Below are 21,999 nucleotides of genomic sequence, written 5' to 3'. Positions count from 1 at the left end.
TATTTTGGCAGCGTTTTTGTCCCCGATGGTGCATAAAAGAATAACTGTGAAAGTGAAAGTGAAAGTTGTTCAGTCGCATCCAACTCTTTGGGACCCCATGGACTAGTCCATGGAATTTTCCAGGCCAGAATACTGGAGTGGGTAGCCATTCCTTTCTCCAGGGGATGGCTTCCCAACTCAGGAATCAAACCTAGGTCTCCCGCATCGCAGGCAGATTCTTTATCAGCAGATTCTTTATCTTTATTGAGCCATCAGGGAAGCCCAAGAATACTGGATGGGTAGCCTATCCCTTATCCAGTGGATCTTCCTGACTCAGGAATTGAACCGGGGTCTCCTGCATTGCAGGATTCTTTACCAGCTGAGCTACCAGGGAAGCCCAATAACAGTGTGATTTATGATCAATGCCATCTTAGACTCGGTGAAACCCAATTCATAGAGCAGGTAGGAGGCTTTGCTGAAATACATACCAAGTCCTAAGGAATGCCTGGCACCTGATTAGGGCTCCAGACACTGTAGCCCTATTATTAGTGTCTTCTAATTTTTCTTTTTACAGTGATCACCAGCCCTAGGATAGCAAATTGATTTTGTTTCCTGAGCCAACTCCAGTCACTAGGGAACACTGCTTCATATATAATAATGCCTTAATAAAGATTGGATTCATGATTCTGGGGCTGTGACAAGGATCTGGGGAAAAGAATACCTGATCAATACTGTGTACCCTGGGCACGGTAAGGGCCATGGTCCCTCTTATGCCAGTATTTGTCATTCCTAATCTAGCCCAACCTCTGGTCCTTGGGCTACAAGTTCTCAGGTTGTGGATTCAGATGGAATTCCTGGGGATGGGACAGTGGAGTGGGGAGGAGGAGGAGGGGTACCTGAGCAGAGGACCCTGGCTGCCTGGGACTGTCTGCAGAGGTTGGAGTTGTTGAACCGCCAGAAGCATTTGGAGAGGGTGGACTCCTTTCCCTTGCATGAGTAGAACATCTTGCCCGACAAGGAGTGGGGCAGCCCCTTGGGCACCCGGGCCACGGTCCCACAGCCCAAGTCCTGGCAGAGCACGTTGGCCTCTGAGTCGTACCACTCACTGTCACACACTGTGTTCCAGACCCCTCGGAAGTACACCTCCACCTGCCCCTCACAGGGGTCAGTGCCCCCGGTCAGGCGCCAGGACTGGTGCTCTGCAGGGGGTGCGGGGGGTCAGAGTCAGGTCAGGATCCTTTGGGTGGAAACCCCCACCAGCCCTGACCTACAGATGCAGACTCCCCAGAGCCAAGGGGTCTCCAGATGCTCTCCCTTCTGCCTCTGCACGCCCCTCTCGTCCACCCCGTCTGCTCTGGCTGACCCTGTGCTGTCTACATCTCTGCTGCTCAAAGCGTGGTTCAAGGACTGGCAGCTTCGGCATTACCTGGGACCCTGTTAGAAATGCAGACTCTCAAGCCCTGCCTCAGATCTACTGACGCAGAATGTACCTTGGACAAGATTGCTCCTCCCTCTCCATTCTCGGGCTCGAGAAGCCCTGGCTGGACCAGAACCTCATTCCTCATCGGGGGAGCCGCTGACGGCCTCCTCAGGGCCTCCCTGCCTCCAGCTCCCCTTGCTGCACTGAGCCAGGTGACCAACTCTCACTCAGGAAGAGTCTTGTCTCTAATGTCACCCATTCCAGGAGGCGGGCAGGCTTCACCCTCCGCCTCTGCGCTGTCTGCTGCCTCTTAACCCCACCTGGCTGCCTTTCGTAGGTCATGTGCCACTCTCTCTCCTGGATTATGTTTGTTTGGGTCTCACCTTCCCTTTGGACTGGGACCTCCCACGGGCAGGGTGGGTCTCTCCAGCACTCATGGAGGCCCAGCAGGCCTAAAGTGAGTGCTGGATGACCCTGGTTCAGCATCACCCACTCACCTGAACACACCACTCCGGCATCCTCCTTGTGGCCACAGTACCCATTTCCGGGCAGCCCCGGGCAGTGCCACAGGTAGGTCTCCAACCCGGTGCAGTTCACTTGGTCCCAGTGGATGCGTCCTTGGCCAGGGGCGAAGTGCAAGCCGGGCAGGGCCTGGACGGCCCAGCCGCAGCCCAGCTGCCGGCACACCACGTGAGCATCCTCCAGGTCCCATGTGTCGTCACACACCGAACCCCACTGGCCGTGCTCCAGCATCTCCACGCGGCCCTCACATGGGCTGCCACCACCCACCAATTTCAAATCGCGTTTATCTGGGGATGGGAGGAGAATGGGTTTGGGGATTGGAGGGAAGTAGAGGAAGGGAAGGGGTGAGAAGATTGTCGGGACTGGGCAGGGGAGTGTTTCCCCAGGGTTGTAGACCCAGGGAGAGGGGCTTGAGAAGACTGGCTGTCAAGGCTGGAGACCTAGGGTTGGGGAGCCAGTGGGAGGGGCTAGTAGCCTGGTGGGCGGTACTGAGGAATCTCTCTGGGCCGCGTGGGCTGGCTGAGGGGCAGACTAGTGGGTGGGGCTAGAGACCCGGTGGGCGGGGCCTGAAAAGCCTAGGGGAGTCGAAGAGCTAAGAGATGCTGGGAACCTGGCGTATTTATGTACTAGGGGCTAGGGGCGCTGCTGGCGCCTCCGGTGTTGGAACCAGTTGTATAGTTGTATTTGCGTCGCTGGTGGGTGGGGTTTCAGTTCAGAGGGCGATGCTTGGGCCCAGGGGCCAGAACTGAGGACAGGAGGGAGGGGCAGGGGCCGAAGGCTTGGGAGGTGGGACGGGCAGGGGGCCTGGCGGCCGGTGCGGGTTGGTCCGCTCGTACCTGTACAGTTGACCTGGGCAGGCCACTCGTCGCTGCGGCAGTCGCGCTCCACCACCTTGCAGCTCAGCCATTCGGGGCCGCTGCACTGGACGGCAGGGGCCAGGACACTTGTGGTGTTCGGGGCCCAGCTGGCGTTCCCCGCGGCTGCCCAGGTCGGCGGCTCCGGGGTCTGCAGGACCGGCAGTTCCAGCGGGTGAGCCCGGCCACAGTCCAGCGAGCTGCACAGGGCGTGGGAGGCATCGAGCTCCCAGAGCGCCCCGCACACGGGCTGCCACGACTGCTGGAACCAGACCTCCACTGTCCCTTCGCAGCGGGTGCTCCCATTCACCAGACGGACCTGGAGTCGCTCCCCTGGAAGCGCCAGACATCAGCTGAGCCTTGGCAGATGCTGATGCTGCTGACCCCAGGGATGGAAGGGGGTGGAGGGGCGCGGACAGCGGCCAAGGGCTTCACCAGGGATCTGCTGCTTAACCTTGGACGGTCCCCTACTCGCTCTGGACCTCAGCCTTCCTGTCTGCAAAATGGGGGCTGGGCTGGCTCCTCCCCTGACCCTTTGATCCTCCTTACAATCAGGAGAGGGTAGGGCCGAAGGTGATTAGAGGTTAAGATGAGTTAACCCTGGGGTGTCCAGTCCCCACAAACTCTTCTCTCTTGCCTCCGCCTCCAGAGTTACCTTGTGTGAAAGGTGGTTGTGGGCTCAGAGACACCCCCATCCCTCCTCCCCTCTCCCACCCCCACCTCCTCCCAGTACTATGGGGCCATATTTCCCCTCCCAGACTCCTCCACTATTTTGAGGGTACTACCAAGGAGGATGGGATCATGACCCCAGAACCTTGAAAGATGGACTTGGGGCTGATGATGGGGTTAAAGATGGGCCATTTCAGTGGATGGCAGTTCCTCTTCCCCTGAGCCTGCCTCCTGCTTCTGCCCAGAGTTGCACAAGACTTTGCACAGAGTGGATCCTTAAACATCTGTTGAGTTAAATAAGGCCCCATCTGATGGAACCCCAGTACCCCTACCAAGAGTCCTTTAGCTTGTTCTCAACAAATCCTCTTTAAATGCTCACTGAATACTTTGCCCACATGTGCATGATTTTTGATCAATAGCCTCTCAAAGATGGTAGCACTAAGATCTCAAAGTGAAACTAGTAGTGGAACTTCAGGCATTGGGTCAGGAAGGAGAAGTGTTATCTGAAGTTAGGGAACCTCCCTGGTACCATAAAAACCCATTTCCCTTTTCCATCACACCAGCAGACCACCTGCTTGGTCTCAAAAAGCTGCCTATGAGCCCAGTAAGATCTTTCCTCACCTGGCTCCAAGGTCTGGCTCTCTGCACTGGTGGTGCTGGGCTGGTCAGATGGAGTCAGAGATGGGTGACCTGAAATTAACCAGCAACAGCTGTGGTGGGTGAGTGAACTCCAGCCTGAGGAGGGCACACAGGTGAAGGGTAGGGGGCACTCATTGGAGCCTGCAGTGTCTACATGGGGCCTCTGCTAAGACAGGGCCCTCAACCTTGGGTGCATTTACCTCCTTCAGGGCACAGAAATTCTCAGCATCCCCCACTTCATCTATTATTGTGCACACATGCTCAGAAATCAGAGGAGAGCAGAAAGAACAACTGTGGCTTTGGGGCCAGACCCACTCACTGACTGAGTGAGCACAGAGGGGTTACTCACTGCTCTTGGCCAGAGTCCCAACTTGTTTACAATAACACTTAAGAAAGTATTATAAAGCTAAAAGGAGACAATACCAGTAAAATACTTCACATATATAAGTAGCTCGAAAATGGGAGTTATTATTAGGAAAAACACTTTTGGTTTGGAAAATTTGTTTGAGAAATTCACACCAGACTTTAGCGTAGTTGGCACATCCTGGACTGGGAGCGGTTGGACTACGAAGTACCTTCAGACACTGAGAAACTAACATTTGCCGAGGGCCGATTATATGCCAGGTCTTTACATACAGTATTTCATTTTCCTTCAATAACACAGTGAGGTAGGTATTAGCATCCACTTTTTAGAAATTAGAGAAGGGAAGCCCAGAAAATAGAAATCAGTTGTCTGTGCCAGACTGTGTCTGTTTATTCTTCCAGAGCCTCTGTCCACTTTGCCCTGAGAGGCTGACCTGTTTGGACTACATCAGCAACTTGTAGGGCCCTTGGGCTTCTGTTGGGCTCAGCCAGTGGTGAGCCCCCACAGAGAGACGAGGGAGGGGAGGAGTGGAGTCGTGGAGTTATGCTCCTGACTTCCTTCTCGTGCGATCCCTTGGGTAGCCTGATCCTTCATCTGAAGGTCATTGCTTATCTCCAGGGGCTCACCTCTGCTTGACTTTCTCCTTCTGGATCTCATTGACTGCTCTGTGGTCTTGTCTCCTCTGGCTAAGGGTGGTGACAGCTCAGCTGCTCCAAGCACCTGGTTATCACATTATTCTTTCCAAGTAAGACCCCTTCAAACTCCTATTTTGAAGGTGCCACCTGTTTCCCGTTGGGATGCTGGCTGATACATGGCCTGAAGCCAGCCAGCTAGCAAGTGACAGAGCCAGGATTTGAACTGTCTCTAAGGAATGGGCTCCATGCTGGGCATGGATATTCTGGTTTGCAGAAGCGTAAAGGGGAGATATGGTTGGGACTGTGAGCTTACTAAGGAACTCCTCTGAGGTTCCAGATTCTCCTGTCCTTAGTTTGGAGCCCTTGATGTCTAGGCAGAAAGACGTGTGCCCACTGCCAGGCCAAGGTAGGTAAGAGTCAATGAGCCTCCTCCATCTCTTTCTGCTCTGTTGTGGCCGAATTAGAGATCCTGGATTCCAGATTCAACCACAGGATGGAGGGGGATGTTGACCCATCTTGAATTTTGTGTAAGAAGTGAGGCTTTTTAGTGTTAAGCCACTTAGCGACTCAGCAACAACTAAATGAAGAGTTTTGAGATGTATTTATTATCACAGCCTAGCCCGGCCTGGCCTGAATAATACAAGAGCTGAAGATTCAGGCATGACTACTACACAATCTCAGCCTCATCTGAGAATATTCCATGGACTCACTCCTGGATGAGCATACACGCCTGTGCATGTGCACACACACACACACACACACACACGCATGCGCGTAACCTGCAGACATAGCTCCCCTACAAGCATCCAACTAGGCTACTCCATCACTCAGACAGAAAACAATCAGACCTTTAATTGCCTGCTCTCACCAACTCCCTGGTTGGCTGCCCAGCCTGACCTCCTGAGGGTGAAATGACTCAGAATTCAGAGCACAGACTCTGCTGCTAATATCAGAGTCGGAGCAAGAATTCAGATACCCTCAAGTTAGAATTGCAGAATCTCAGTTCCCACAGCAATGGTCCCAGAACTCCAGTGTAATTGTTATTTCTGTGTGTGCTGGGGAAAGGGGGAGTGGATGGGGGAATTGGAATGCTGGCTGCAGTGCTTGAGTGTGTGATTGTGGGGTGTGTGTGTATGTGTGTATGTGGTTGTGGCAGTATGTGTACCCTGATGTGTATGTCTTTGCACGTATATATGAGTGTGTATGAGGCTGTAACTGTATGTGTGTATTAGGGGGGCTCTAGCTCACTTCTCTACACCTCTCTGTGGGTCTGAGAAAATATTTCTCATACATAAAGGCACACATGTTTTCAACTAGATCAGAAAACCCTGGAGGGCAGGGCCAAAGTCTGGGTCAGCCCCACATCCCCCAGGGTGCCCAACACAGTGTTTGTTGATTAACTGACTGAGTGAAACAGTGAGCAGGGGGTGTCAACTCCAAGGACAACTGTTGCCAGGGCAGTTTATTAATACCAGCGATACTCTATTTGTTTTCTGTGTCACAGGCATTTTCCTGTCCCTTATCTCAACAAGTGAGGTTGACTTTTGTGTTTGGACTTCTGTGCTGCAGAAACAAAAGCAGACATTACCTCTCAGCCTCCTTCCATCCGGGCCTCAGTTCACAGAGGGCCCAGTGCAGGATCCGCACTTCCCAGAACTCATTTCTGCCTATGTTTCACATTTTCCCATAAATTTGATTCACATTTTTTCTGCAATAAATTCATTTGAAAAGGAAACTTTACCCTGTCTTAAGATTTCACTTTACAATGCAAAGATGCCTGAATGTAAAAATATTCATTACAGTTTTTTGAACAGCAAACAATTGGAAAAAGTGAATGCCCATGTGTTGGGAAAATTGCAGAATAAAGATGGTCCATTTACATCATGACATCTTATGCAGCCTTTGTAAAGAATGAAATAGACTTATACCATTTGGAGGGATTTCCATGGAAATTGGTATGATTATGTGAACATGGAGGAACGTATGGAAGAACACAGACCAGGTTATGAAAACGGGCGGTTAGGACTCAGTGCTTCCGCTGCCAAGGGCATGAGTTCAATCCCTGCTGGGGGAACTAAGATCCCACAAGCCAGGTGGCCTGTGCCCTGCACTTAGAAAAGTCTTGGACTCGGTCTAATGCTCTGTTGTCTCCATCTCAACATTCTTAACAATTTTGAAGCATAAGATACTGCATTTTCATATTGCGCTTAGCCCTGCAAGTTATGCTGCTGGTCCTGCCAGTGGGAGAAGAGAGGAGGGAGAGAAAAAAGAAACAAGTGATGAAAGAAAGAGAAAAAAGGCTACACTTCAAAAAATCATGTATATAGATGATTGTACACGATTTTATATAGACTCCATCTATATGAGATTAGGTACAGAGGTAGGTATGCAGAAAAATTAGAAAATATAGCAATATAAATGGGTATTTTGTATTGCTTGCCTAAAACAGAAAGGAATTGTAAAAATAAATACACTAAAAATAAAGCCACCTTAGGGACTTCCCTGGTGGTCCAGTGGTTAATGCTCCATGCGTCCAGTGCAGAGTGTGTCGGTTTGATCGCTGGGCAGGGAACTAAGATCCCACATGCTGCACAGTGTGGCCAAAAAATAAAAATGAATAAAGTCCTATATTCTCCCACATAAATAAAAATAAAGCCACATTATAAATGTTGAAAGACACACCATCATCAATTAGAGACTCTTTGAGGAGATCAGCAAGAATGACAGAGCCCTGAAAATAAAATAATTGAAAACTTTTCTTGCTAAGTAGCTCAGTGTTATTTAATGCTCAGTTCATTTACCACCTGAAACTCTCCTGTGTGTGTGTTAATTGCTCAGTCATGTCCAGCTCTTTGTGACTCCATGGACTATAGCTCATCAGGCTCTCTGTCCATGGGGATTCTCCAGGCAAGAATGTTGGAGTGGGTTGCCATTCCCTTCTCCAGGGGATCTTCGCAACCCAGGGATCAAACCCAGGTCTCCTGCATTGCAGGCAGATTCTTTACTCTCTGAGCCACCAGGGAAGCCTCAAATTCTCTTGTATACCCAGAAAACAGTCTTGAGTTGAGCCCACATTCTGGAAACTTATGGATCAAGAGGGATAAGGAAAGGAGGGGAGGATTTCCCAGCAAGAGGAAAGAAGCTGAGAGAGCTACCTCTGGCCCAGGAAGGTGGCAGCTTTTTTAGGCTAGTCCCAAGCAGAGTGGGGCAGGACGTTACCTGGGGTGGCAAGAGGAAGATGCCAGGGAAGGAGGAAGTGAAGGAGACAGAGGACGGGGAAAATGAATGCACTGCAGAGCCACCTTTCCCAAAGCCCAAGAAAATGGGCCACTCCTCCCCTTCCTGGGTCACCCAGGCCCGTGGGATTGCCCCTTGGCTTCTGGGAAATGAGAGACACAGGGAGGGAGGAGGTACAGACACTGAGGGAAAGGGGGGTGTTTTCCCAGTCGATGCCCCAGCTGGCCAGCCCAGTGTCAGAACAAGGCCTGCGGGGAGAGTTTCAGGTCCCTGTAGGGGCTGTGGGAACTCAGGCCTGGCCACACCCGGCACACCCACATAGGGGAGTGAGATAAACACCATCTACCGTAGCTGAGGGAACCTGCAGCCCCGGCGCCATCGATGTCTCAAGGAACAGGTGGGTGCATGGTAGATGCTTACTGAGTGGATGATGGATGGAGAGATGCTGTGCAGAAGCGAAAGAATGGTGGAGAAGGACTTTCCTGGTGATTCAGTGACTAAGATTCCAGGTGCAGGGAGGCCAGGTTTGATCCCTGGTCAGGGAGCTAGATCTCACATGCTACAACCTGGTGCAGCCAAATAAATAATTTTTTTTTTTTTTTTTTAATGAAGAAGAAGAACCAGTGTGGGGAACATGGAAGGTGATATTTGCTGAAAGCATATCTTTCTTTCTTTAATATCAGTGTAAAGTGTTTGTGAGCACATGTGTCAACAGCCTTAAAAATGAAAAACAAACCAGGCCCTTCTGATCCAGTAATTCCACTTCTGGGAACCTTTCCTAAAGAAACGATCAGGAATACAGTACTACATAGTAGTAAGCATCCCCAAGTCGGAAATTGGAAAGTTCTCAATTATTTTTTTCTGGCTGAGCCCATTTGTAACTATGTGACTCGGGCAAATCATTGACCTCACTGAGCCTCAATGGCCCTTCTGTAAAACAGGAGCAACAAGCACTCACACAGCAGGCTTACCGTGAGGATTAAGGGAGATGATGCAGCCAGGGAGCTCAGTGCCTTGGAGCACCTTGAGCTGCTGCCCTATTAAGTAAAAAGTCTGAGGCTATGTAGTTTCTAATAGTAAATATAATAACAACAATAACAACAACAACAACAACAACAAAACCCAACCGGAGACCACTCATTTGTCTAGAAAGAAAGGGGAGATTGGTTAGGAAATCACAACATGTAAAAAATATTTGCAAGAAAAAGTAACCAAGAGTTTTTAAGGACATGTTGCTAGGTTAAGTGATCAACTTAAGCAGGGAAAGATCAAAGGCCGGAGGAGAAGGGGACGACAGAAGACGAGATGGTTAGATGGCATCACCAACTCAATGGACATGAATTTGAGCAAGCTCCAGGAGATGCTGAAAGACAGGGAAGCCTGGCCTGCTGTAGTCTATGAGGTCACAGAGAGTCGAACACGACTGAGTGACTGAACAACAACGAGCAGGAACACAGTTCTCTCTCCCGCCCAGTGCCCGCCCTGCCCTTGGCTTTAAGCTTCTGAAGGTATTCCAGAACCCAAATTCAACTCTCTGTTCTAGCCTCTCCTCACACCCTGGACTTTTCCTCTGTGACCCCAGCCAACAGGCAAGTCTGTACTTTGTGAGCAGTTTCATTGCCATAAGTCCTATGAGATTCTAAGCATCCCATGTGTACCCCAAGGCCCACAGACCCCAGTGCAGCGTTCTCCCCAGCTGTTGCTCTGGGGCACTGCTGCGGAAAGGGCAGAGTGCGCTCCTCTCCAGGACTAGGACCAGGCCCCTGGGGCTGCAGAGCCCACAAGCTTTGGGAGCAGCGTGGGCCTGATGGCCTGGACATCACCATGAATCATGTTCATGCAGACCCACTTTTGTTACCTGAGAAAGGTGATGAAGACTAGTTGACCCCAGGATGGCTTGCCTTCCAGGCTGGAGCTGGGGGCCCAGATATTCACAGAGGGCAGCACTGGTTCAGAGAGCGGTCCAGAAATGTCCAACTGACCCCTGGCCCTGAGAGTCACTGGGTGGGCCCTGGACTGCCATTCCCAGTTTGCAGACGGACATTTGGGAGACAACCAGATGGGCACCTAGTGTTCTACTTGCAACCTACACTGAGAGTCGTTGCCCATCTCAGGGATCTCAAGTTCAAAGGATAGGGAATAAGGGAAGGACATTGTGGTTCTTCCCATTGCTCTGATGGGGAAAGTGGAGGCCCCAAGACATGCCGAGTACCCCCTACAATCTCCAGGCACAGCTCAGTGATACAGTTGACATTTATTCACTACTTTCATACACCAGTCCTTTTAAAAATACTTTAGATGAATTAACTGATTGAATTCTCATAGAGAGTCCACAAAGTAGGGAAACCAAGGAGCAAAAAATTTAGTAGTGATTTGCCTGAGTTGACACAGCTAGAAAATAGCAAAGCTAGAAGTCTAACCTATAGAATCGGACACAACAGCAACTGAGTGACTGAACAAGGATTCGAAACCAGGCTGACTGTTTCAAGAACCCACACTCTTAACCAGTCTACTCCACTGGACTTGAATCCAGCATCCTGCTTTCTGGTTCAATAACCATGCCGAGGGTAAGGCGCAGAGATCTCTGACCACTCAGGTGGGCTTCCAAACTCCTCCCAACTCTACCATGCTCAGCCAGCCCTGAACTCAGATAGCCCACCCCCAAAGGTGATATATCCCGTTGTCTCCCACATGTCTAGGGGTTAGGATTCCTGGGTTTGACCTAGGCAGTCCGGTTTCGACTCCCCGTGGTGGAGTACCACCCTTGTGGAGAAGGAAACGGCAACCCACTCCAGTATTCTTGCCTTGAAAATCCCGTGAACAGAGGAGCCTGCCAGGCTATGGTCCATGGCGTCACAGAAGAGTTAGAGACGACTGAGCAACTAAACAACAAACGAAGGTGATACAACTCAGCAGCCAGTCAAGCCTCAGGGACCAAGTCCTAAAAGGGCCCTGACTGTAAAGATGCGCAGAAGGGAGGAAACTGTCCTTTCCCAGGGCCGGAGCCTCTGGGATGGCTTGTGTCCCCTGGCCCCACAACAACGACAAGATGAGGTCTGGCAGCCCAGCCAAAAGCGTCCCCACCTCTTCTCCACTTGTTCTCCACACAGCCTGGCTTCAGAGCCACCTGAACTCCCTTGCCTCACTTCTGAGGCCGCAGGAGAACTGGTTGGAAAGGAAGAGCCAATCAATGACTAATACCCCCAGGGAATTTAGGGGGAGGAGCCTGAGCCGAAGAGTATGGAATTCCAGTGAATGGTTTTTTTGTTGTTGTTTTTAGAAAAGTCCTTTGAGGTTGTTGATGGAGAGCAATTATTTTTGTTCTTTGTTTTCTAAGTTTAATACTAGTTTTATTTACTAATAGCTAAGAAAAGCCATTGGAGAAGGCAATGGTACCCCACTCCAGTACTCCTGCCTGGAAAATCACATGGACAGAGGAGCCTGGTAGGCTGCAGTCCATGGGGTCGCTGAGAGTCGGACATGACTGAGCGACTTCACTTTCACTTTTCACTTTCATGCATTGGAGAAGGAAATGGCAACTCACTCCAGTGTTCTTGCCTGGAGAATGCCACGGACGGGTGGGCTGCCGTCTCTGGGGTTGCACAGAGTCGGACATGACTGAAGCGACTTAGCAGCAGCAAGAAAAGCCATGACAAATCTAGACAGCGTATTAAAAAGCAGACACATCACTTTGCCAACAAAGATCTGTATAGTCAAAGCTGTGGTTTTTCCAGTAGTCCTGTCCAGATGTGAGAGTTGGACCATAAAGAAGGCTGAGCGCCTAAGAATTGACGCTTTCAAATTGTAGTGCTGGCAAGACTCTTGAGAGTCCCTTGGACTGCAAGAAGATCAAACTGGTCAATCCTAAAGGAAATCAGCCCTGACTATTCACTGGAAAGACTAACGCTGAAGTGAAGGGCCAATACTTTGGCCACCTGATGCAAAGAGCCAACTCGTTGGAAAAGACCCTGATGCTGGGAAAGACTGAGGGCAAGAGGGGAAGGGGGCAACAGAGGATGAGATGGTTGGATGGCATCACTGACTCAATGGACATGAGTTTGAGCAAACTCAAGGAGATAGTGAAGTACAAGGAAGCCTGACATGCTGCAGTCCATGGTGTCACAGAGTTGGACATGACTTTTTTTTTTGTTAAGTCACTTCATCGTGTCCGACTCCGTGTGACCCCATAGACGGCAGCCCACCAGGCTTTCCCGTCCCTGGGATTCTCCAGGCAAGAATACTGGAGTGGGTTGCCATTTCCTTCTCCAATGCATGAAAGTGAAAAGTGAAAGGGAAGTCGCTCAGTCGTGTCCGACTCTTCGCAACCCCGTGAACTGCAGCCTACCAGGCTCCTCCGTCCATGGGATTTGCCAAGCAAGAGTACTGGAGTGGGGTGCCATTGTGACTGACAACAACAATGATCCTTAGTGGAACAGTAAACCTCTAAAATTCTTTGTTTTCTTTTATAATCTTTATTTTAGGGACTTTCCTGGTAGGGCTTCCCAAGTAGCAAGTGGTAAACAACCCGCCTATTGATGCAGGAGACATAAGAGATGCGGGTTCAGTCCCGGGGTGGGGAAGATCCCCTGGAGGAGAGCACGGCAAATGCACTCCAGTATTCTTGCCTGGAGAATCCCATAGGCAGAGGAGCCTTGGGGGCTACAGTCCAGGGGGTCGCAAAGTGTTGGCACAACTGCAGCACACATGCACACACATATATGTATCTATTCTTTTTCAAATCCTTTTCCCATTTAGGTTATTAGAATATTGAGTAGAGTTCCCAGTGCTACACAGTAGGCCCTTGTTGGTTATCTGTTTTAATTTTTCTCTTAAAATATGGTTTTAATGTCTAAAATGTTATTTGTGTACATATGTTTTGATATCTAGTGTTGGACATTTGTTTTCAACATTTTCCTTTTATAATTAATATTGAGATGAATTGCACATTCTTAATTATTTATGTAGAATAAGTCCTAGAAAGGGAATTATTAAATCAAAGGTAATACCCGTTTTTTAAGCTTTGTTACATATTCCTTAATTGCTTTCCAGAAAGTTGCATCAGCTATCTCAGCAGCAAGATTTGAGAATGCCTGTTTCCTGTACCTGCTCCAACATCAGATATTATCGTTTCTCAAACACCATTACCTGAAGCAGGTCACCCTCAGCTCCCATCTGGATGGCTTACAGCAGTCTCTTAGTGGTCCCCAGCCATCATGCTCCCCACCCGTATCAATTCTCCATACTCCCCTCAGACTGATTCTCCTAACATTCCTTCTTAAATTCCATGGCCCACAGAATGAGACCTAAGTGTCCTCATGGCCCATGAGCGTCTTCATGTCCCTTTGGGGTTTCTTTAATCATCTCATCATCCCCTTCTATGCCCCGAACATACTGAACACGTTTCTGCTTTTAGAAGTCCTTCATTTCTCTCTCCGTCTCTGTCTCTCCCCCTCCTTCTGCTTTCCAGTCTCTGCATTTGCAACTTCCTCAGGTTGGAACACTCTTTCCCCTGTTCTCTGGCCAACTGCCTCCTCTTGCATCTAAGCATTTGGGCTTCTTCTTTTTTTCTTTTTCCTTTCTTTTTTTTTTTACTGGAGGAGAATTTCTTTACAATGTTGTGATGGTCTCTGCATGACTACAGTAATCAACAAGAATTACTCATAGTTGTATATATATATCCCTTTGTTCTTGAGCCTCCCTCCCCCTCCATTCCACACCTCTAGGCCATCACAGAGTGCTGGGCTGGGCTCCCTGTGTTATACAGCAGCTTCCTGCTACTTCTTGATTTTACACATGATAGTGTATATATATCAACGCTACTTTTTCAATTTGTCCTACCCTCTCCTTCCCCACTAGCGGTGTGTACGTGTCAACCCTAAACTCGATGGAAGGCAATTGTTAAAACAACTGGAAAGAAAACCCAGAGAGGCTATAATTCCATTAAAATTAGAAAGAAGCATGGTTGGTTCACACAAGTAATGTATGACTTGATTCAGAGGGAAGAGCTGTGCCCCATCTTTGAAGGGACTTAGAGAGGTTAGGCTGAGTTTATCACAGAGACCGAGGCTGTCCTGGGGGCTCAGTTGGACAGTATGGCTCATGGCTTCCAGAGGTGACCGACATCCATGACTACAGTGAACAGACCAGGCGGCACCCCCTGGGGCCTTTCTAAACCCAGCAAGATTGGGCTGAAATCCCCTCCCTCCAACCCCCTGGAAAAAGACAAAGTCAGCAACTTGGTGTCTTAAATGTATTTAACTTATTTTACAAGATTTTTGTTTGTTCCATCTCATTCTCTCTCACTATACTTAGGAAGGGCTTAGGGACACAAGGAAAACTCAAGGCACAGGCTATGGATTGAATATTTGTGTCTTCCTAAAAATTGGCAATGGCACCCCACTCCAGTACTCCTGCCTGGAAAATCCCATGGATAGAGGAGCCTGGAAGGCTCCAGTCCATGGGGTCGCTGAGGGTTGGACATGACTGAGCAACTTCACTTTCACTTTTCACTTTCAATAATTGGAGAAGGAAATGGCAACCCACTCCAGTGTTCTTGCCTGGAGAATCCCAGGGACTGGGGAGCCTGGTGGGCTGCCATCTATGGGGTTTCACAGAGTCGGACACGACTGAAGTGACTTAGCAGTAGCAAAAATTAATATGTTGAAGCCCTGATCTCCACTGTGATGGTATGAGGAAGTGGGGCTTTGAGAGATAACTTGGGTGAGATGAGGTTATGAGTGTGGGGCCCTCATGATGGGGGAAAAAAAGCGAGAGACCTAAGATCTCTTTATCCTGTGAGAGTATAGCAAGAAGGCGGCCGTCTGCAAACCAGGAAGAGGACCCTTACCAGACACTGAAGCTGCTGGCACCTTGATCTTGGACTTCTTAGCCTCAGAACTGTGCGAAACAAATGTTTGTTGTTTAAGCCACAAACATTTAAACCGCCCAGTCTGTGGTATTTTGCTGTAGCAGCCCAAGCTAAGACAGCACATGATTGACAGAGCAAGGTGATGGCAAAGGTTTCAAGGGTCCCAAACCCGAAGGTCCTCAGTCACCCAGGTCAAAGAAATCAACCTTTTTGACTGTCTTTTGTCACCATATTGTACAACCCAGGATGCTCCCCTGCCTGACATCCTCCCTTCATGCCAGACTAAATTCCCCCACTTTCCATCACCAAACCCAGGGGAGGTGAAGGACAACAACTCACAATCTGCATTGAGAGGAAGCTCAAAGATTAGATCAAGCAACACCACCAGCTTTGGGGTATGTTCAGTTCCTGGAACTCCTCTTTTCATGCTCAAGAAAGTGAGGGCGTGTGAGCGACGTTATCCTGAAAGCTGAGAAATGAGTCTATTGCTGGTCCACATTCAATTCCATTAACATGTGCCGAACTCAGACCATGTGCAGGGCCTGGGGCAGGTATTAGGGAGGAGAGAGTGAATGGGATGATCCCAGGAATGGCAGAATCCACAGCCTCCCTAGCACCGAGGCATCTGCTTCACAGTCAGCACCCTCGGGAAATTCTTTTTTCAGGTTCCAACACATTTATTGTCTTGTAGCAACACAGTTACTAGTAGCAAGTTACTAGTGGAACAGTTACTAATATAAGAACAGACATTTTATCAGACATACACATATTCGATGTGAACACAAAAATGAACACAAAAACGTTCAACATCATGAATCATTGTGCTGTACTGTGCTCAGTCGCTCAGTCGTGTCCGACTCTTTGTGACCCCATGGACTGTAGCCCTCCAGGTTCCTTTGTTCACAGGGATTCTACAGGCCAGAATACTGGAGTGGGTTGTCATGCCCTCCTCCAGGGGATCTTCCCAACCCAGGGATTGAAAGCAGGTCTCCCACATTGCAGGCAGATTTTTTACTGTCTGAGCCACCAAGGAAGCTCAAGAATACTGCAGTGCATAGTCTATCCCTTCTCCAGGGGAACTTCCCAACCCAGGAATTGAACCAGGGTCTCCTGCATTGCAGGCAGATTCTTTACCAGCTGAGCTACCCAGAAAGCCCCATAAATCATTAAGGAAACACAATCAGGTGCTGGTGAGCCACGTCTCCACACTTTTAAAACAGGCAATATTCAAAATACTGATAGTGCCAACCAAGTACTGGTGAGGAATACAGGGGAACTGGAATGCTCCTATAGTGTCACTGGGAATGCAAATAGATACAGTCATTCATTTTATGAAACCACATGTTCATATAAAGAGTTTTATGTATATGTTCATAGTAAGCTTATCTGTAATAACCAAACAAGAAACACACAGGAAGTTCTTTTTTCATGATTTAGAGTGGGGACTTTGGGAACAGACAGAATAGCGATCTGAACCCATCCCTGTCGATCACCAGCTGTGCAACCTTGGGAAAGTCTCTGGGCTCTGTTAGATGGGTTTTAACCTGGCGCTGGGCATAATACATGGACCACATCGGATTGCTTTGAGGAGTGCATGGATGGCATATGTAACATGTTTAGGACTGGTACAGCTGCCATTGCATCCCCCACTCTAAAGCTTTGATCCACTTTCTCCTATTCAGTCCTGAATGGACATGGAAGGGCAGCTGGCCATTGACTATCTTTATGTTCATCCCAGGCATAAAGATGGATCTGAGGGTGCCTCAGTTTTCTCTGCAAAGGGACAATTCCAGTTCCCCCCAAACATCCTTCTTTCTTCCTGCCTCCCCACCTTTCTTAGGAAGCTTAGCAGAGCTGCCTCACACTCACAACTCACTATTCCCTTCCCCACCTCTACGAACATGTCATCCAGCATTCCTAGAGATGAGATGGGGACTGCAGTTTCCATGGTAACGAGTTCCTTTAAAAGCAAAGGCTCTCTGGTCTTGGCCACAAGGCTTGCTCAGGCTCCCATGCCAGATGATACCTTCCCTGCATCTACCAGATGGTAAGATGGGACATCAGAGAGCATAGAGGATTGTGAAAAAAAAAAAAAAATTCCCAAGGCATAACAGGAAGGATATGACTCCAAGTAAGCCCAGCAGGCCAGAGACACTGGCCTTTTACTAACTGCATCTTCTTGATCCCCCGTAAGAATTCAGACCATGGCAAGAGGCGGACATCCCAATTCAGTTGGTCTTGGATGGGGTCCTAGAATCTGGTTTGGGTAGAACCATCTACCAGGTTTTCGGCAGCAGAAATAGCACTGGATTGGAACTGAAGAAACTCGGGTTTGAAAACCAGCTTCTTCCTTACTGTGAAAACCTTGGGTGAATCTCTTCATATGCCCAGCTTGCCTCCCTCACCTCACAGGTAATAAAAACCTCACAGGACTAAAACAAGATCACATAAAACTCCAGTACCTTGGCCCCAGTAAGTAACCAAGAAGACCCTGCAGAATCAATAAGCACAATGTATGTGTGTGATAGATGTGTGTGTGCATGTGTGCAATAAGTGGTAAAAGCTGAATATAAATAAAATACAAAGGGTGAGGGCTTCCCTGGCAGTCCAGTGGTTAAGAATCTGCCTTGCAGTGCAAGGGACACTGGTTCGATCCCTGGTTCGGGAAGATCCCACATGCCGCAGAGCAACTAAGCCTATGAGCCACAACTACTCAGGCCCATGCACCAAGAGACTTTGCTTCAAAACAAGAGAAACCATCGCAGTGAGAAGCCTGTGTACCACAATGAAGAGTAGCCCCGCTCACCGCAACTAAAGAAAGCCTGAGTGCAGCAACAAAAACCCACCACAGTCAAAAAATAAATTAATTAAATAAAAAAAATATTTTTTAAAAATTAAGCAAAAAATACACAGAATGATCACATTCTTATAACTATAATGTGTAGAAAAAATGGCCAATGAGACCTCATAGAATTGAAGATGCTGATGTCTTGACTCCAAAATGATACCTTTCTATTTATAGCTTAGAAAAATATTCGCTGACATGTTCACACGCAGACATGCACAGGGATTTTTACCACAGCACTGCTTGTAATCAGAGAAAATTAGAAGTAATCAACAGCTCACGAGCAAGAAATCATTAAAGAAACTGTGCTCTATTTATAGAACGAATTATTTCATTAAAAAAGTGAACTAGATCTATATCTACCTACCTGGCTAGATCTTCGAAATGTATTCTGAGCAAGAGAAGTAAGTTGTAGAACAATATGTCCAATATGATACCGTGTATAGAAAATATGGTGGACTTACTATCTATTGGGTATTGATACATTTTTGTGTAATAAAAATATAAAACATGGAAGAGAAGGGACACACCACATTTTGGAGCATGAGTGTTCTGGGGAGGGAGGGATAAGAAAATATTTCAACTGCATCCGTGTGGTTTTCTTCATTATTAAAATAGATCTGAGAAAACATGGCAAGAATGTCAGCATTTCTTCAGTCTGGGTGGTAGGAATGTCTAGGGGTTGTGCAAACACTCTCAGTGCACTTCCGCGTGTTTGCAATATTTCTGACTAAATGTCTGGTGGTGGTGGTTTAGTCGCCAAGTCATGTCCGACTCTTGTGACCCTATGGACTGTAGCCCACCAGGCTCCTCTGTCCATGGGATTCTCTAAGCAAGAATACTGGAGTAGGTTGCCATTTCTAGAAGGCTCTATAACAGGGTAATAACAACAGTTTTTATTACAGGTAGGTTTTTTCCTTTGTATTTCCGACATTGCTAAATTCTGTAATTTTACATTGTATGTAATGTAATGATGAAAATGAAAGCAACACTTTAAAAAAATGACAACGCATGTGAAAAAAGCTTTGTGAATTGCTTGAATCATATCACTGCCCCTGCCAATGAGTCTTGTGTGCTTACTCGGATGTTTTTTAAATTCTTTTGTTTTCATCACGATGCTCACAGATAAGTACTATTATTCCCACTTTACAAATGGGGAAATTTAGGGTTCAAGAGAGGTGGAGGAACTTCCCAGAACCAGGGATCATAAAAGGCAAAGCAGGATTGGAACCCGGACAGAGGGTTTCCTAGACTGCCTGCTCAGGAAGTTACTGCAGGAGAGGTGACTTTTGAGCCAGGCCTTGATGGTCAAGGGACATTTCACTGGGGCATATTTACTGAAACAAGAGCTTTATATATGTTGTCACACAGAACCCACATGAAAACCCTGTGAGGAGGTGCTATTATGAGACCCATTTACTGACAAAGTGGCTCAGAGGAACTATTACTAACCCAAGGTCGCAGAGCTTGGTGGTGACAGAGCCAGAATAGAAATCCAAGTTTGTTCTCCAGTCACCCTTCCCACTGTGCCAGGCAGTGTCCGCAAGTGAGAGGAGGAGAGGGGCATTCTGGGTAGGGGGGCACAGCACATGCAAAGGCCCAGAGGCAGGATAGGGCCTGCCATGTTTAGCTAGAAACTCAGGTATGTGAAATGCAAGAATAAAATCCCCCAGAGCCCAGCCTTCTGTACAAAGGGCAGGGTTGGGTTTCAGTAGAAGCTGAAACTCTGCTGGGTCATGCAGGATTTTCCAGGGGGCCCGTCCCCACCCACCGGCTCACAGGAGTGACTCTGGGTCAAAGTTGCCGAGAGCTGCTGGAGCAGCAGTTTCTGGGTGAATGAAGCTTGTGTGTGGGCAAGAGGCGAAAATCCCCCCAACTCTCAGGGAGTGATGCTGACACCTTCCTGAGATGGTCTAAAGCCCCCTTAAGAGAAGGGCGCCCTTAATGTCAATATCTAGAAGCTGTTGGAAGTCACTGGCACCCTTCCTAGGAAGGCAACACAGTCCTTCTCAGCAGGAGGTATCTCGGGCTTGGAACAGAATGGGGACCAACCCTGGCTCAGCATGTGCCCATCAGCCCCAAGGGGCCCCACCCCTCCCACCATCATCCACCTCCACTCTCTAAACAAATCCAGACCCAAATCCAGGTTCAGAGGGGAAGCTGAGAAGACACGGGGGAATGTTCAGCCTGAATCTCCAAGGCCATCTTGTGCCATTTAGCAGCCGAAGGCCAGAGCGGTCAATGGCCACGTGGCCAACCAGACCCATGAGTTCAAGTCCAGGAAATAAATTTGGGTTCCCTGGGTGGTGGTAGCATGTGTGTTTACCTGCTTTTACATACAGCACATGCTCTCTAATTACTTTCAGTTGGACCCACTGAAGTCTCAGTTTTCCAGATGAGAACTCAAACTGACTTGCTCAAGGTCACAGTCACTAAGAGGTAAAGCCGGAATTCAGCTTCTGGTTTCTCTAAATTCAAGCCCACGTCTGGGCTGTGGGGTCGTAGCATCACCCTACACTCCCCTTCATAAGTCTTGTTGTCTAGGAAGCTTCCAAGGTGGCTCAAACTCCTTTCACATTCTTGCTTATCCCAAACCTTAGTCAGGAAGGTGCCCTTCCTCCCTTCCTTCCTTTCCTCTTTTCATGACTCCTTCTCTTCTCCCTCCCTTCCTCCCTCCCTTTCAGCCAGGCTCTGTACCAGCCCCTCACCATGGTGGGGGACAGAGGTATACTCATAGTTGATTACGATCAAGTAGAAGTGCTAATCCGGGCATCAGAACAAAGTGCTTTGCAAAGAATAGAGATGAGAGGCCATAACTTTGACAGGGTCAGTTGAGAGGGGTCTTAGAGGATGAGTAGGAGTTCTCAAGGATGAGAATGTGATGGAGAGCAGGAGATATCCAAGTCTTTGCCAAACAACCTGGGGAATCTAACATGTATCTTTCCAGAGGGTGAGCGGGCTTGGAGGCAAGAGCACGTGGGGCAGTGAACTTTCACTCTCCATGTCACCCGTTCTCCTCACCAGTAGCCTGGCACCACAAGGCTTCCCCCATTCTTCCTCACAAAAGTGCTTGAGCCCTGACTTAAATGCTGAGAAGACATTGTTGCTTTCTCAGCCCCTGAACTCCAATGATGGGTAAGATCTCTGGCCAGTGTCTCTCCCCATGATGTCAAAAGAGGCCTTCAGGACTTCCCTGAGTGGTCCACTGGTTAAGAATCCTCCTGCCAATGCAGGGGACAAGGGTACAACCCCTGGTGCAGGAAGATTTCACATACCACTGGGCAAATAACCCGTGAGCCACAACTACTGAGCTGGCGCTCTAAAGCCCTCGAGCAGCAACTACTGAAGCTCACACACCCTAGAGCTCGTGCTCTGCAACAAGACAAACCACCGCAATGAGAAGCCCACGCGCCACAACTAGAGAGCATCCCCTGCTCACCACAACTAGAGAAAGCCTGTGCTCAGCAATGAAGACGCAGTGATGCCAGAAATAAACAAATTAAAAGATAAATAAAGAAGCCTTTACACTGGGGCAAGCAGGGAGCCAGCTGAATGTCTAGTCAGTGCCAAAGTATGCTGGACCCTTGGGAAGTTTTGCAGAGGTTTAAGGTGGGCATCCCAGGCTCTAGCAACCAACACCCACTGCTTTGGTATAAGTGTCTGGCTCAGCCAACTGACCTCCCAACCTATTCCCAGCTGCATCCCACCCTCCCAATCCACTCCGCTGGCTGGCGACTCTGTTTCTAAACTCCAGAGTCAGGGAGCAGAGAAGTCAAGAAGCCATCTCTGCACGGCCGGGGTCAACATGGCAGAGTTGGAAGCAGGTGGGCTTCCCAGGTGGTGCTGGCGGTAAAGAACCCACCTGCCAATGCAGGTAGACGTAAGAGACACGGGCTGGATCCCTGGGTTGGGAAGATCCCCTGGAGGAGGACACAGCAGTCCACTCCAGTATGCTTGCCTGGAGAAT

General features: G+C 48.7%; 1 protein-coding gene across 8 annotated transcripts in view; it reads right to left on the bottom strand.

Moving 5' to 3' along the window:
* CD6 (CD6 molecule) overlaps positions 1-21,999 on the bottom strand; it is a 45,674-nt gene that overhangs the window by 9,317 nt on the left and 14,358 nt on the right. For 7 of the 8 annotated variants that reach the window (XM_070365128.1, XM_070365130.1, XM_070365129.1 and 4 more), the window contains exons 2-5: positions 4,066-4,134; positions 2,758-3,108; positions 1,897-2,208; positions 876-1,178 (exon numbers count right to left, since the gene is read on the bottom strand). In XM_070365128.1, coding sequence (XP_070221229.1) covers positions 876-1,178; positions 1,897-2,208; positions 2,758-3,108; positions 4,066-4,134 — 1,035 coding nt within the window. The remainder of the gene's footprint in view (positions 1-875; positions 1,179-1,896; positions 2,209-2,757; positions 3,109-4,065; positions 4,135-21,999) is intronic. The other variant, XM_070365135.1, reaches the window with a different exon arrangement.

The sequence above is a fragment of the Bos mutus genome, chromosome 29, assembly GCF_027580195.1.
Source record: "Bos mutus isolate GX-2022 chromosome 29, NWIPB_WYAK_1.1, whole genome shotgun sequence".
NCBI classification, from domain to species: Eukaryota; Metazoa; Chordata; class Mammalia; order Artiodactyla; family Bovidae; genus Bos; species Bos mutus.
Note: the sequence above shows the minus strand (reverse complement) of the source record. Positions and strands in the feature narration are given on the sequence as shown.